The sequence below is a fragment of the Eretmochelys imbricata genome, chromosome 14, assembly GCF_965152235.1.
Source record: "Eretmochelys imbricata isolate rEreImb1 chromosome 14, rEreImb1.hap1, whole genome shotgun sequence".
Taxonomy (NCBI): Eukaryota; Metazoa; Chordata; order Testudines; family Cheloniidae; genus Eretmochelys; species Eretmochelys imbricata.
In genome coordinates, this window is record NC_135585.1 from 22,002,444 (window position 1) to 22,015,640 (window position 13,197).

General features: G+C 49.0%; 1 protein-coding gene across 1 annotated transcript in view; it reads right to left on the bottom strand.

The window, feature by feature from the left end:
• CDRT4 (CMT1A duplicated region transcript 4) overlaps positions 1-9,458 on the bottom strand; it is a 63,422-nt gene extending 53,964 nt beyond the window's left edge. Inside the window, exons 1-2 of the mRNA XM_077833192.1 lie at positions 9,438-9,458; positions 3,545-3,635 (exon numbers count right to left, since the gene is read on the bottom strand). Coding sequence (XP_077689318.1) covers positions 3,545-3,635; positions 9,438-9,458 — 112 coding nt within the window. The remainder of the gene's footprint in view (positions 1-3,544; positions 3,636-9,437) is intronic.
• Between the last annotated feature and the right edge of the window lie 3,739 nt (positions 9,459-13,197).

Consider the following 13,197-nt stretch of genomic DNA (forward strand, 5'->3'; position numbering starts at 1 on the left):
ATGTATGGAAATTAATGGGTAAGGGTTAATGATTAACCGATTAATGATTGGTACTGAAGCTAATTGCCTTGAGCAGCAGCCCCTGTTAGCCCAGTGGCTCAGGATCACGTCTTGTGCTGTGAGTGGTCTCCTGAGTGAGAGTTCCTCCTTCTGTTTCAATTGTCCCTTCCTAGGGCCCACAAGGGGCTCCCGACCTATCTATCCAATCTCTAACGAGCATCTCTTGGAGAAAGTACTACACGCCTTCTCGCTCTTCTTCCCTTTGCTCTTTGTTCCCCTCGTCTCAGCTGCCCTCCTTGGAGCTTTCCTTTCATTCTAATTCCACCAACACAAACTGGACTAAGCTCTCTGTTTTTTGAAGCTGTTGGTGAAAATGTGGCCAAATCTCATTGAAGACCAATGGGAGCCGGGTGCCAGACAGCCTTTGAAAAATCGCAGCCCTAGCACAGGAGAAAGGTGTCACGCTGACGGCTCTGCAGGATGCCATTTTCCATCTGTCCACAGCACAGATATTAGCAACCCTCATCTTACTGCCCAGTCTCCATTGGCACCAGGGCTGGCCGGTCACCACCAGCCCTTGCCCTCTGTGCTGAGACTAAGGGTATTAATTAGTGCCAGCCGTGGAAGTGGGCTCTATGATGCATATACCCACGCACCATGAAGGTCAAGTTCATCCCTGGTGTAATCCACACCCACTCTGGGTGGCGCTCGGGTCACAGAGAACAGCTGAGCTGGCTGCAGCCTGGGTTAACACAGCAGGCTCTTTCACCAGTGGGTGTAGAGCTTCGTGCATTTAGATCTAGAAGTCCCAGGTTCAATCCGCCCAGCTGCCAGCCTGCTCTGGAGCGTGCAGTAACATTAGCCAGCGGGTGTAACTCCTCCTGATGATGACTTAAGCGAGGGCTGAATTTGTTTCACAGACTCATTTCATACTGAACAGTAACTACTTTTAGTCCCCACCAAGTAAGTGTGTTCACACTAGTGACCGAGAGACTGTAGACCATTACCCAGCCCCCAGACCATTTGGTCTCTTTCTCAGCCTCTCACAAATGGCTATTTTACACAGCACCTCTGCAGCACCCAGAGGATGCCCCACCACGGGAGAAATTCTCAAGGGACCATTACGTTGGCTTTAGAGCTGCTGTGAGCTTCCAGGGCTGAAGTTCTGACCCTCTATCAGTCACTGGCAGTACTACCACCCATGCTTCATTGCTGTAGAGTCTGAGAGCCTCAGAATCTTTGATTAATTTGTCTTCACAACACACAGGTGGAGAAATACTATTATGCCCATTTGAGAGACGGGAAACCGAGGCACAGAGAGGCGATGCTCAGCCACCTCCCAAGTGTGTGAGGCAGCATGGGAGAAAGCAGAAAGGTGCTTGATTTAACATCGAACAAGGGGGCAGTGAAGGCTGGCATCATGACCGGGTGATCAGAGGCGGGAGTCGACCTTTCAGTGACCAATGAGAGATGATAGGCAGGTGGAGATAGGTCTGATGCAATAGAGAAAGGGGAACCCATTGAGGGATGCTAAGAGAGGGATGACATGGTCCAAGCAATGGGCAAGGGAAATGACTGTTGGAGCAGCCTTCTAAATGGATATGAACAGGGCATGACTACCTTTGTCAAGGCCGCAGAGAACAATGCTGCAATAATGAAAAAGCGAGCTGAGAGCCAGAGGAGAGAGTGTTGGCTGTGTGGATGGACAGAAAAGGCCAGATCTTAGAAGTTCTGCTGAAGAATCTCCAAGACTCAGACAGTCTGGCTGTGAGGACCTAAAGAGAAGTCCGAGTCGAAGATGACACCCAGGTTACGAGCCTGAGTGACAAGTGGAATGGCGGTGTTATCCACAGTAGGAAGTAGTAGGCCGGCTTGGAGTGGGGAGAGGGAGTGCAATCTTAGCCATCCTGAGCTCCAGCTGACAGCTAGACATCCACAAGGAGATGCCAGAGAGACAGGCTGAGACTGTAGTTTGGACAGAAGACAGGTCTGGAGTAGAGATGTCCAAACATCACAGATTGTATGGCTGTATTTGCACACATTTAAATTAAAACAATAAGTCACACACCCATAGTTTGCTATGCTGTGCTCTTCCACCTTTAGAATACCAGTACTCTCTGTGAAATATCACCTCTCTTTAGGACGGAGAGCTTCCTGACATTAATGCCCAAATACAACAGATTTCCCCTCTCCCCACTCCACCCCGCAGCCATTCCTCTAAAAGCTGCTACCAACAGCTGACTTCAAAATCCTGTGCCCAGCAGACCGTGCAGAGATGCTGCTGCTGTTTCTGTAGCACAGGCGTGTATGTATGTAACCACATAATGGCCGTACAAGGCCCTCGGTGGGAATGGAAGCCAGGCTGCATCTGTCCTTCCATGAAATCAATCCTAGCACATGGCAGTCATATAGTGGGTGACTTGCCAGCTCAATGCTCTGCTTTGAGATTCTGGCATCACTCCTACTTCCAATTTCACTGAGAGCCAACAGAGCAGAATCCCAGTCAAGAACAATTGCACCTATTCATACAGCATGCAATAAACAGATAACGTGTTGATATTTGACTCCCTGGACTGAATCAACTACAAAACAGTGCACTCAGCTAGGGAAACAGTAAGCCTGCCTTGTGAAAATAAGTTTAATCACGACTGTGTTAATACTAAATCTGCTTAGAGAGAGGACTAATCAATGTTAGACAACTTTGGGCTAGGTTCTCATTTGAGCCGTACTCATTTACACTGAGAATCCTCTTCATGCTATCTGCTGAAAGTTACACACCTTGTGATCCTAACTGGCAAGACCCTGTAGAATAAGCTAATACTTAAATTCCTGGGACCAATTTTCTCCACTCAGGTACGTCACTCAGTGGGGACTTCAGAGAGCAGAATTTACAGGTGGGAAAATGATTTGTGACAAACCACTTATCTGATCAGTATCACCTCTTTCTGTTTAATTGTCCGTGAACAAATTCCAATATTCTCCAGTATATTGAAAATGAATCACAGAGTTCGTCAGTGAATAATGATAGGTCTGCAGATAATTTCCAAATAGCTTTTAGTGCATATTCAAACTTCCTGCTGAGTTCCGTAAGAAACATGGAATTGATTTAATTTCCTGATTGATTGAATGAACTAACCAACAAGAGCACAACTTTCAAACTGCATAGTCAAGGGAAAAATTCACAGAGAACAATTCTCACTGTCCCTGGTTGGCTCCATATTTTGCAATTTGGTTTTGGTGAATATTTGAGCAGTTGAGCTTAAGGGCTGGTCCACCCCAGAACTTAATCCCCCTCCCCCCAGCATAAAGCAAGCACACAAGGGGAGTGAGCACAGTCAAAGTGACTTTATTTAAGTTTGACTGTATTTTAGAGGGCTTGTTTTTTTTCAATATTTGCTCAGCTGTAGATGAATTTAACCTTTGAGCTTGCATGGCCACTCCTGTTCCAACAGATCTCAGAGGGAGCTTTGCCATCGACTTCAATGGCAGCAGAATTAAACCCGGGGAGGTACAAGCTACCTCACCCACAGTGCAGTCATCTTACCTTTCACTGAGTTCTTAAAGGCGCAAGCAGTGGCCGTTTCCATCTGTGTCAGGTGATTGAACGCATCCCGTTGAGAAGGCTCCAAGATTTCCTTTAAAAAAACATCCATTTCTGTCTCTCACTAAGCAGGAGGGGTGCAAAACATTGATCACAGACGGCTACGCAACCAAAAACATTTCCAGCTATTTTCCTCTCTCAGAGGCCTGCAAGCCGAGAGCAGATTGAAGGAAGTTGTACAAGTGCCAGTAAACAATTTGTGTTACTATAGGGATGTCACATTACTACCATTCATGGGGAATTGTGGTAGTTACTTTGTATACCACCAGGCACAAAGCCTTAACAAATGCTCATCAGAGTCATTCCCCTGACTGTAGTGGGTATTGGATCAGACCTTAAATACACATTATACAAGGGGGGAACCCACCCCATTATTAATGTTGCAAAGTCAAGCACTCAAAAACTAGGAAATGCCAGAATGAAGATTGCCTGTGCAACTTTAATTCAGACCCCTTATGTGTATGCATGATAGTCTTTAATTACACGATCACATAATATTTCTTCCACAGGACCCTTGCCTCCTTCAGTGCGCTTCCATTGACCTAGCTACCACCTCTCGAGGAGGTGGCTCTTCACAGTAACTGGAGAACCACCCCTTTCACAGTCGTGTCTACACTGCCGCACTACAGCTGTGCCACTGTACCATTTTAAGTGCAGACCCAGCCTATGACTCATCACTACAGTACCCAAGTGCTTCACAAATATTAACTGATTTTTTCTTACAACCTCCTGTGAGCTGTGGGGATGGTATTGTTCCCATTTTACAGATGGAGAACTGAGGCACAGAAAGATTAAAGTCAAAACTATCCGCTAATTTTGGTGTCTGGCTGGAGACAATTAGTATAGGATTTTTTCAGAGTACTTAGCGTTATACAGCACTTTATACATTCAAAGCATAGCTCCCACTGATATCAGTTGTAGCTGTGAGTGCTCAGCAGGGGCGTGCGCAAGTGGGGGCAAGCAGGGACATGCCCCCCGCATCAGCCTGGCCCCGGGCCAGGGCAGGAGATGACAGCCCCACCAGCCCCGGGGCCATGGAGGAGGGAGAGGAAGAGACAGCTCCTCTGGCCATAGGGGGCACAGAAAGTGCCCCTCCAAAAGCGGCCAAATTTTTATTCCTATGCATGACCCTCAGCACTTTTGCAAATCAGACCCCCCTACTCTCAGTCCCAGTCTCCTTCCCCAGCCAGTCTCAGTTCACCCCTTCCAGCTCCTTGTCCAATCTGTCTCACTCATCCCCCACTGACTCCCCATCCTAGTCTCCCTCCCTGAGCTCCTCATTCAGTCTCCATCTCTGTCTCCTTGCCACAGGCTCCCCCTCCCTGGCTCCTTCTCCCAGTCTGTTTGCCGAGGTCCCTCCCCGCACCCCGGCTCCTTGTCAGTTCTGTCTCCCCTTGTTCCCATTCCCATTTCCCCCCGCACCAGTCTCCTTGCCCAGGCAGTCCCACTGTCCCCCCTCCAGCTCCTTGTCTGATCTCACTGTTGTTCCCCCGTCCCGCATCCAACTGGCTCCCAGTAAATCCCTTTTCCCTCACCAGCTCCCAATCCCAGTCTCCATCCAGCTCCCAATTTCCTTGTCCAATCTGTCCTATCCTCCCCTCTCTCCACAGTTCCTACTCCCAGGCTCTTCGCCCAGCCAGTCCCAGACCCAATTTCTCTCCCCATCTCCCTCCAGTCCCAGTCTCACCAGACTTCATCTCAGTCTCCTCCTTTCCCTCCCCCAGTTTGGCTTTTGTCCCCGCTGCACAGGCATCCACTGGCTTCTCCGCCACACCACTTATGTGCCAGCAGGAGGCCATGGAGAGCACAGGAGAGACAAAAAGAACAGGAGGACTTGTGGCACCTTAGAGACTAACAAATTTATTTGAGCATAAGCTTTCGTGAGCTACAGCTCACTTCATCAGATGCATTCAGTGGAAAATACAGTGGGGAGATTTATATACACAGAGAACATGAAACAATGGGTGTTACCATGCACACTGTAACCAGAGTGATCTGGTAAGGTGAGCTATTACCAGCAGGAGAGTGGGGGGGGGGGGGAAACCTTTTGTAGTGATAAGCAAGGTGGGCCATTTCCAGCCATTGACAAGAACATGTGAGGAACAGTAGTGGCGGGGGGGGGGGGAGAGGGAATAAACATGGGGAAATAGTTTTACTTCGTGTAATGACCCATCCACTCCCAGTCTTTATTCAAGCCTAAGTTAATTGTATCCAGTTTGCAAATTAATTCCAATTCAGCAGTCTCTCGTTGGAATTATAACATTCAAAAACCAGTCAGAGAACACTTCAATCTCTTTGGTCACTTGATTACAGACCTAAAAATGGCAATTCTTCAACAAAAAAAACTTCAAAAGCAGACTCCAACAAGAGACTGCTGAATTGGAATTAATTTGCAAACTGGATACAATTAACGGCTGCTACACTGAAACAAGAGAGACAGGCTCCCAGCTGCCAGTTGGGGTGCCCAGCTGCACCCTGGCCCAGAGCAGCCATTACGATAAAAGTCCAGCTTTGTCTCATAGCCCTGGGCTGCTTGAATTTTTTTTTTTTTTTTTGCCCCAGACATCCAATATGCCTGTGTCAGTGACTGGGACTGGGTCATGGGCAACAGGTATAATAGGCCAGGGGAGGCTAAGCTTCCCCTATCCCAGGCCCTGGCCCCACTCACATTCCAACCTCTCCGCTGAAGCCGGCAGGAGCTCCGCTGGAGGCCAGCTGGTGCCAGCCGGTGGCCTGGAGCTGGGGCTGGGGCTGACACTGGGGTCAGCAGTCGACCCAGCGCTGTGCCGGCCAGCAACCTGGGATGGTTCGGCCGGCAGCCAGGGGCAGTTTGGCATGGGGCTTTTCCGGGTGGGGGGGAGAAGGTTCGGGGCTCCGGCAGACAGGGGGCGGGGTAGGAGCAGCAGGAGCGGGGGCTGCATGGCTAGCCTCCCCAAAGGGGGAGCTCATGCACCGCCCATGACATGGATGATCATGCTTGGTGCTTCGAGCAGGAGTCATGAGTCAGGAATTGGAGCCCCAGGTCAGAGCCAGATTCAGCGTATGTCTACACTGTAATTAGACACCCAAGGTTGGCCCATGCCAGCTGGCTCAGGCTCCCAGGGCTCAGGTTAAGGGGCTGATTAATTACAGTGTAGACATTTGGGCTCAGGCTGCAGCCTGAGCTTCGGGATCCTCCCACATCTCAGGGCCTAATACAAGCCAGCTGTGCTCGTCAGGTGGCCCAGAGACTGGCTCTGCTGCAGGCCCTGATTCCTAGCAGGTTGGCACTTTTCTGATACCACTGCCTTGGATCCTCCCAGCTCCTGTGTGCACTTTGGCGACAGGGTGGGCACGGCTCTCCCTTTCCCAGATCCCCACACGCGCGGCCAAGTACCCTCACAGCCGCCGCTGAACGCTGGCGTTCCACGGAATCTGGTAGCGGTTATGCCCACTTGGAAGCGCTGTGCAGTTTCTGTCAGTGTTATGGCCGCCAGGCCCCAACACTGTGAACAGTCCCACTGACCCTGGGGCTGAAGGACCAGATCCCAAGCAGTTCAGCAGAGACACAAATCCTACATCCTACGTGCTGTGAGTGACGCATTGTGAAGGCCTTGGGTAAGTCACACTTCCCTGTGCCTGTTTCTCAGATATATAACAGATATAATATGCAGAGGCAATGTGATTCAGTGGCTAGGACACTGGACTAGAAGTCAGAGCAGGGGTTCCCAGCTATGCCAGTGACTGGAGCGATGATGGTGTCCAAGTCACGTCACCCACTGCTCCTTTGTCTGTTTAGATTTCAAGCTTCTTGGGACAGAGGCTGTCTTTCCATTCTATGGGTGTACAGCACCTAGCACAATGCGGCCTTCATATTGATTGAGGCTGCTAGGTTCTACTATAATACAAATAATTAGAGACCTACCTCACTGACAGGTTGTGAAACAATCCATATTGGTAAAGAGCTTTGAACTCCTCCGATCAGAGGAATCGTGTAATTTGCATGTTAAATTAAAAATACGGGGGGGGGGGGTGATCTTTCAGACAAGCGTGCTTTGCACAAAGCCTGCAGTGTTGCTGAATTGGCTTGGGACTCAGGTTTCCCAGGAGGCTGGCTGAACTTTTCCAGACATATTCAGCCCAAGATAGACACCCAGCATGGAAAATTTCAGCCCAATGAGGCTGAAATCTTTGTTTGCCTCACATGGGGCTGTCCCATGCATTTCTAAGGGATTTCCATTACAATCCACCACTGATCCATGTTTGCTTATTAGAAACCAGAATGGGGGGAAAAAATGGCTTAGATCCTTTATGACTCTCAAGGTGAGGAGCTCAGGCTGGACGGATATTTTATGGCCTTTAATAAGAACAGAAAGGGAGAAAGAGGGGGAGGTGTTTTTTTTAAAAGGAAGAAAGCCACTTTAAAGAGCAAATGCTGTTTCTTTTCCTTGTTTGTTTGTGAGTGGAGGGGATTAAAATCTCCCTTTGGCAGGGGAAGGGGAGGAGACACTACTCTTCAATGGTGCTGCAGTAACTAACTTCCCATTTCTCTGGTCTGTTCTGGGCAGTGTGTAGGCTGGTATTCCCAGGGCAACACCACTTCCTGGCCAGCTGATCTAGGTTGGCAGGCTCTGCTCCCCTACAGCCTGGGTAGAATTCTAATGAGATTATTACCCCATAGCTGCCCCACCAGTGCAAAATGGCCCTAGAATAACTGTTACCAGCCATGGGAGGATCCGACTAGCACAGGGGCAACCTGTTATGGTGAAGATCACCATACTGGTTCCTACTGCACCCCTCTGCTGCTGACAAACAGAGTGTGACCGGGTGTAGCCAGGGCTCCCTTATGGTCCAGTGATCCCCAGCTCCTGTATCCCCTAGGGTCAGATGGCATAATTTAGAGCAGCCCTCAGGCTTCTCTAACTTGTGTCACAGGGCCAGAGTGGTGCACAGATGGCCCAAGATTGGAGGGAGCGAGTGAAAAAGGCACCTTTGTTCTGCCTCCTCATGTGAGCTGTGCTGAATGCTCTTTGAATGCAGCTGAAGATCTGGGCCCATGTTGCCAGATTGTGTCAAACGAGATAAACAGAAGGGGAGGTGATCTTACCTCTCTTTGGATGATTAGATTTCACTTCAGTGGACCCAGTTTTCAAACATGGGGACTTTAATAGGAAGTCCAAGTCCTGGATGCTCAGGTGGAGCATAAATGTCCATCCTACGGGCATAAGGGCCAATTTGTGGCCCCAGAGGCAGGTTCCAGACATCCTTTTTTGGTGCCTGCATGTGAAAATTGTGCTGGTTTGTTTGACCGCCGAACAGAACAAGCTCCCCAAGAGGAGTTTTATGTGCCATCAGCAGAAGGTTTCTGCATCAAGGCCAGTGGGATAATGCTGGAGCAAGCTCATCCCTTAGCAACAATCATCCCAGAATCAGTCTAGTGACAACCAGCCCCATGGTCTTAAAGGGATAGCAACTTCTAGAACCAGTGCATAGCAAGCAGAACTACTGTCCTAACAAGGATGCTCTGTTATTTTCTCACATCCCTTTTTGCTGTCAATGATGGCTGTGTGCCAGATTATCTACTGGTGTCAATCAGCAAAGGTCCCCTAAAGTCAGTGGCCTTATGCCAGTGGGGTCCTGATCCAGGACTAGGGCTCCGAGGCGATAGAGGAATACAAATAATAAAAATATGCCAGTTTCTAACAGCAGAGGCTATTGAGTCTAAAATAAAGTGAGCACGTAAGTCAAAAACCCTGTTCAGCAGTGGCTTGGGGGCTATGATAGGCCATGCAGCATGGTATGCTGGTACATGCACTTATTCCTTTACCTTACTCCTATAGAGGGGTGTACACGGTACCTTTGCTGCTGTTGTAACCATCCTCTTCTTTGCCTTGGCATTGGCAAGATGGCTAGTCCTATCAGAGGGCACAGCAGGGATCCTAAAGTCCTCCTTGCAAAATCTCTCCCAGGTGTTAGTCCACTAGCTGGATTGAATCATAGGGTTTGGCATGATGGGTGCTCTTCTGAAAGAAGCCCCAGCCTTTGTCTATTCCATGCAGCATCTGCTGTTGTTCTACCCCGCTGCTTCACTCCAGGTGCCCTCCTGGACCACAGCTCCTGCCTCTGTCTGGATATTTCTCAAGAGGGGCAGCAGGTCATTGCTGAGAGCAGGCATTGTGACCTAAGAGGTCACTTAGTCTGTTATTACACACTACAGCTGGCTTTAATATATTTGCATAATGCAATCCTGCAAGCTAAACAACCTTAATAGTTTTAATGTATTAGTAACATGCTCTGAATGATCAGCAATGAAACAGTTAACAGAGTAAATTCTGTAGCTACAGGGGACACAGAGCACAGACAAGGGAATAATTTTGCTCTGGCAGTAGGGTGGAGTCAACCGGTCTTTTCTATATCTTAAATCTATTCGCTTATGAGTCCTCCTGGAACTTCCATTTAGCAGCTCATAGTCAACTTCAGGTGAGGGCAAGGTATTTGTTAGGATCAGTGTCTGTTGGGAGCAGCTTGGCCAGGAAAAATGCTTTTACACTAAAATGGAGAGCAATTCTATTTGCAAAGAAATTATACTTCACCTTCAGTGAGTGGGTGAAGATTTGAAGCTGGAGGCTGGGTGTGGTTCAGTATATGACTACACACGGGAAAGACTCAACCACATGGTATGCCTGGATTAAGTAATACATTTGTCAGGATCCCCGCCCCAGCTCAGGAACTGTGTGTGTGATGCTGCATCTCACACAAAAGGGCTGACAGCACATGAGGGCGAGCTGTAGATTAAGAAACCACAATGGCACAGCTGTGTGCTCAGTTTCCCAGCTCTCCCTCATGTGCTGGGGTATGTTCCCTTGAAGTCCAGTAAAGGCTCTGAGTAAGCTTGATCATCATTGGGGCGGAACCTATCAGTGAACTCCTGCTTCCTGTTCCAGCACACAGGGCTATTTTCTCTCTTCCTGCGAGCCCCCCTCCCTCAGCTAGTGACCCAATGTCCTCTGCTTTCTGAGGAAGCTAAAAGGAAGGATAAACAAAAATAGGTTTGAAACTAGGTCCTTGATTTCAAACGGACAACTTTAAAATATTAAGGGAATTAGACTAGACTGAAGAACTCACCGGTTTGATTGTGGAGAAGGATTGGAATTACTTTAAGTCAAAGTTGCAGAAGCTATCTGAAGCCTGCATTCCAAGCAAAGAGGAAAAAATCATAGGGAAGGTTTACAGAACAAGCATCTCAAAGAGGTTATTCAGAGAAAGCAAAACGCATACAAGGAACGGAAGATGGGTAGAGCTGGACCTTGCAAAGAAAATTAAAATCAATAATGCAAGGTCCATTTGTTTGACCTCAATTGTATGCATGATCTTAGAACAAGTTTTGAAAGCGAGAGTAGTTAAGGACATAGAGGTAAACAGTAATTGGGATAAAATACAACATGGTTTTACAAAAGGTAGATTGTGCCAGACCCTCCTGATTTCTTTCTTTGAGAAGATAAGTGATTTTCGAGACAGAGGAAGTGCTGTTGATCTAATCTACCTGGATTTCAGTAAGATATTCGAAGCAGTTCCACATGATAAATTATTAAATTGGAGAAGATGAGGATTAATATGAGAATAGAAAGGTGAATAAGTATGGCAGGGACCACTCATTCCTCTCTCTGCTCAAGTCCACAGACCGCTCAGAGACCTTTATGCTGGTAAAACACCCGGTGCAGTTTATTTACAATGCGGATTTCTACCACCCTTCTGCACTATACAGTCTTACTCCTACATGCCCGCCTCTCAGGCCTTCCTCAAGGGGGTCCTGTGGAAGGATGCTCCCTGATCCCCCTTACCCCTGACCCTTCGGACATTGCCATCAAACCTTCGCCCCGCGAACCATCCCCCAGCCGCTCACTTTACAATACCTAAGCCAGCTGTGTGACTTGCAGCTGGGCCGTCTCCAAACTGGGCCTGGGTAGCAACTGTACACACTCATGCTCCATACCCTTCCTCACCCTTGTGTCCTGCCCTGACACCAAGTGGCAGGATCACCCATGGAAGGTGAGGAGTCCCGGTGGGTCAGTTTGTATTCCACCCTAGTCCTGCGGCCTACCGGGGATATTAGTTGGTGCTCCTTCACAAAGTTGTGAGCACAGCCATGTATTTGGTGTGGTTCACCTCCCTCCCTGATATTTGCCCCTTTTGCAGCATGAGGGAGACCCTGGTGCACATCTATCTTGAATACACCAGGCTGCAGCCCCTTTTCCAGCTCCTCCAGAACCTTCTCCTCAGGGGCTCCACATGCAGTTGTGCTGAGTGATCACAGCGCCTGGAGGGGTTTGCTGCTGGTCACTGAAAAGGCATGGTGAGAGATGGCTCAGGCTGGAGAGAGTTAAGGGGGCACAGCGGTCCCATGGTCCCAGGCTGCACCCCAGGGATCCCGTCACAAGAATCATAGAAGATTAAAGTTGGAAGAGACCTCAGGAGGTCATCTAGTCCAGAGGTTCTCAAACTGTGGTCCACGGACCACCAGTGGTCCGCGAGCTCCATTCAGGTGGTTCGCGGATAGTTCCCTCCAAGGTGCGTGCCTGGGTGGCAGCACACAAGAGAATGAAGGGCCACCCACCTAATGAGTGGAGCCGCACAGACGTGGCTCCACTAATTAGGTGCCTGGACCCTGGAGAAGACACACCTGTAAGGTGAGGTGGTGGCCTTGGGGGGAATAGGGTAGGTGGGAGGGGGCAGTGGGCTGAGAAGAGGGGGAGGTGCGGGGAATTTGGGATGTGCAGGGCTGCGGCGGCTGGAGAAAGAGGCGACTTTCCCCAGCTCCAGGGCTGCGGCTGGCAGGGAGAGACAGCCCTCCTTCCCAGCCTCAGCTCTGCGGCTGCTGTGGCGGGGGAGAGACTCCCCTCCTTCCCAGCCCCACCTTGGGGGCTGCCATCGTGGGGGAGAGAGGGAGAGACCCCCCTCCTTCCCAGCCCCAGCTCGGGGGCTGCCACAGCAGGGGAGAGAGGGCACATCCATCACATTAGAAAGGTAAGACTACTGATATTAAAATATGAGTTGTGTGCTTTTATTTGTAGAACAAAAAAATATTATTATTATTATTATTATTATTATTAAGGGTATTTTTATATAGCGCTTTTATCCAAAGCACTTTACAATACTTAGCTAATGGTACAAACAACATTTGAAAAGATCATTAAGTGGTCCACCGAGACCCTCACCAATTTTCAAGTGGTCCGTGGAAAAAAAGTTTGAGAACCAGTGATCTAGTCCAACCCCCTGCTCAGAGCAGGCCCAACCCCAGCTAAATCATCCCAGCCAGGGCTTTGTCAAGACAGGCCTTAAAAACCTCTAAGGATGGAAATTCCACCATCTCCCTAGGTAACCCATTCCAGTGCTTCACCACCCTCCTAGTGAAATAGTGTTTCTTAATATCCAACCTAGACCTCCCCCACTGCAACTTGTGACCATTGCTCCTTGTTCTGTCATCTGCCATCACTGAGAACAGCCGAGCTCCATCCTCTTTGGTTCCCCCCTTCAGATAGTTGGAAAGGGTAGGGCAGAAATAAGGGTGTGCAGTTGAAGGAGATTATATTTCCATATTAAAGCAGCTTCTCTTGGGG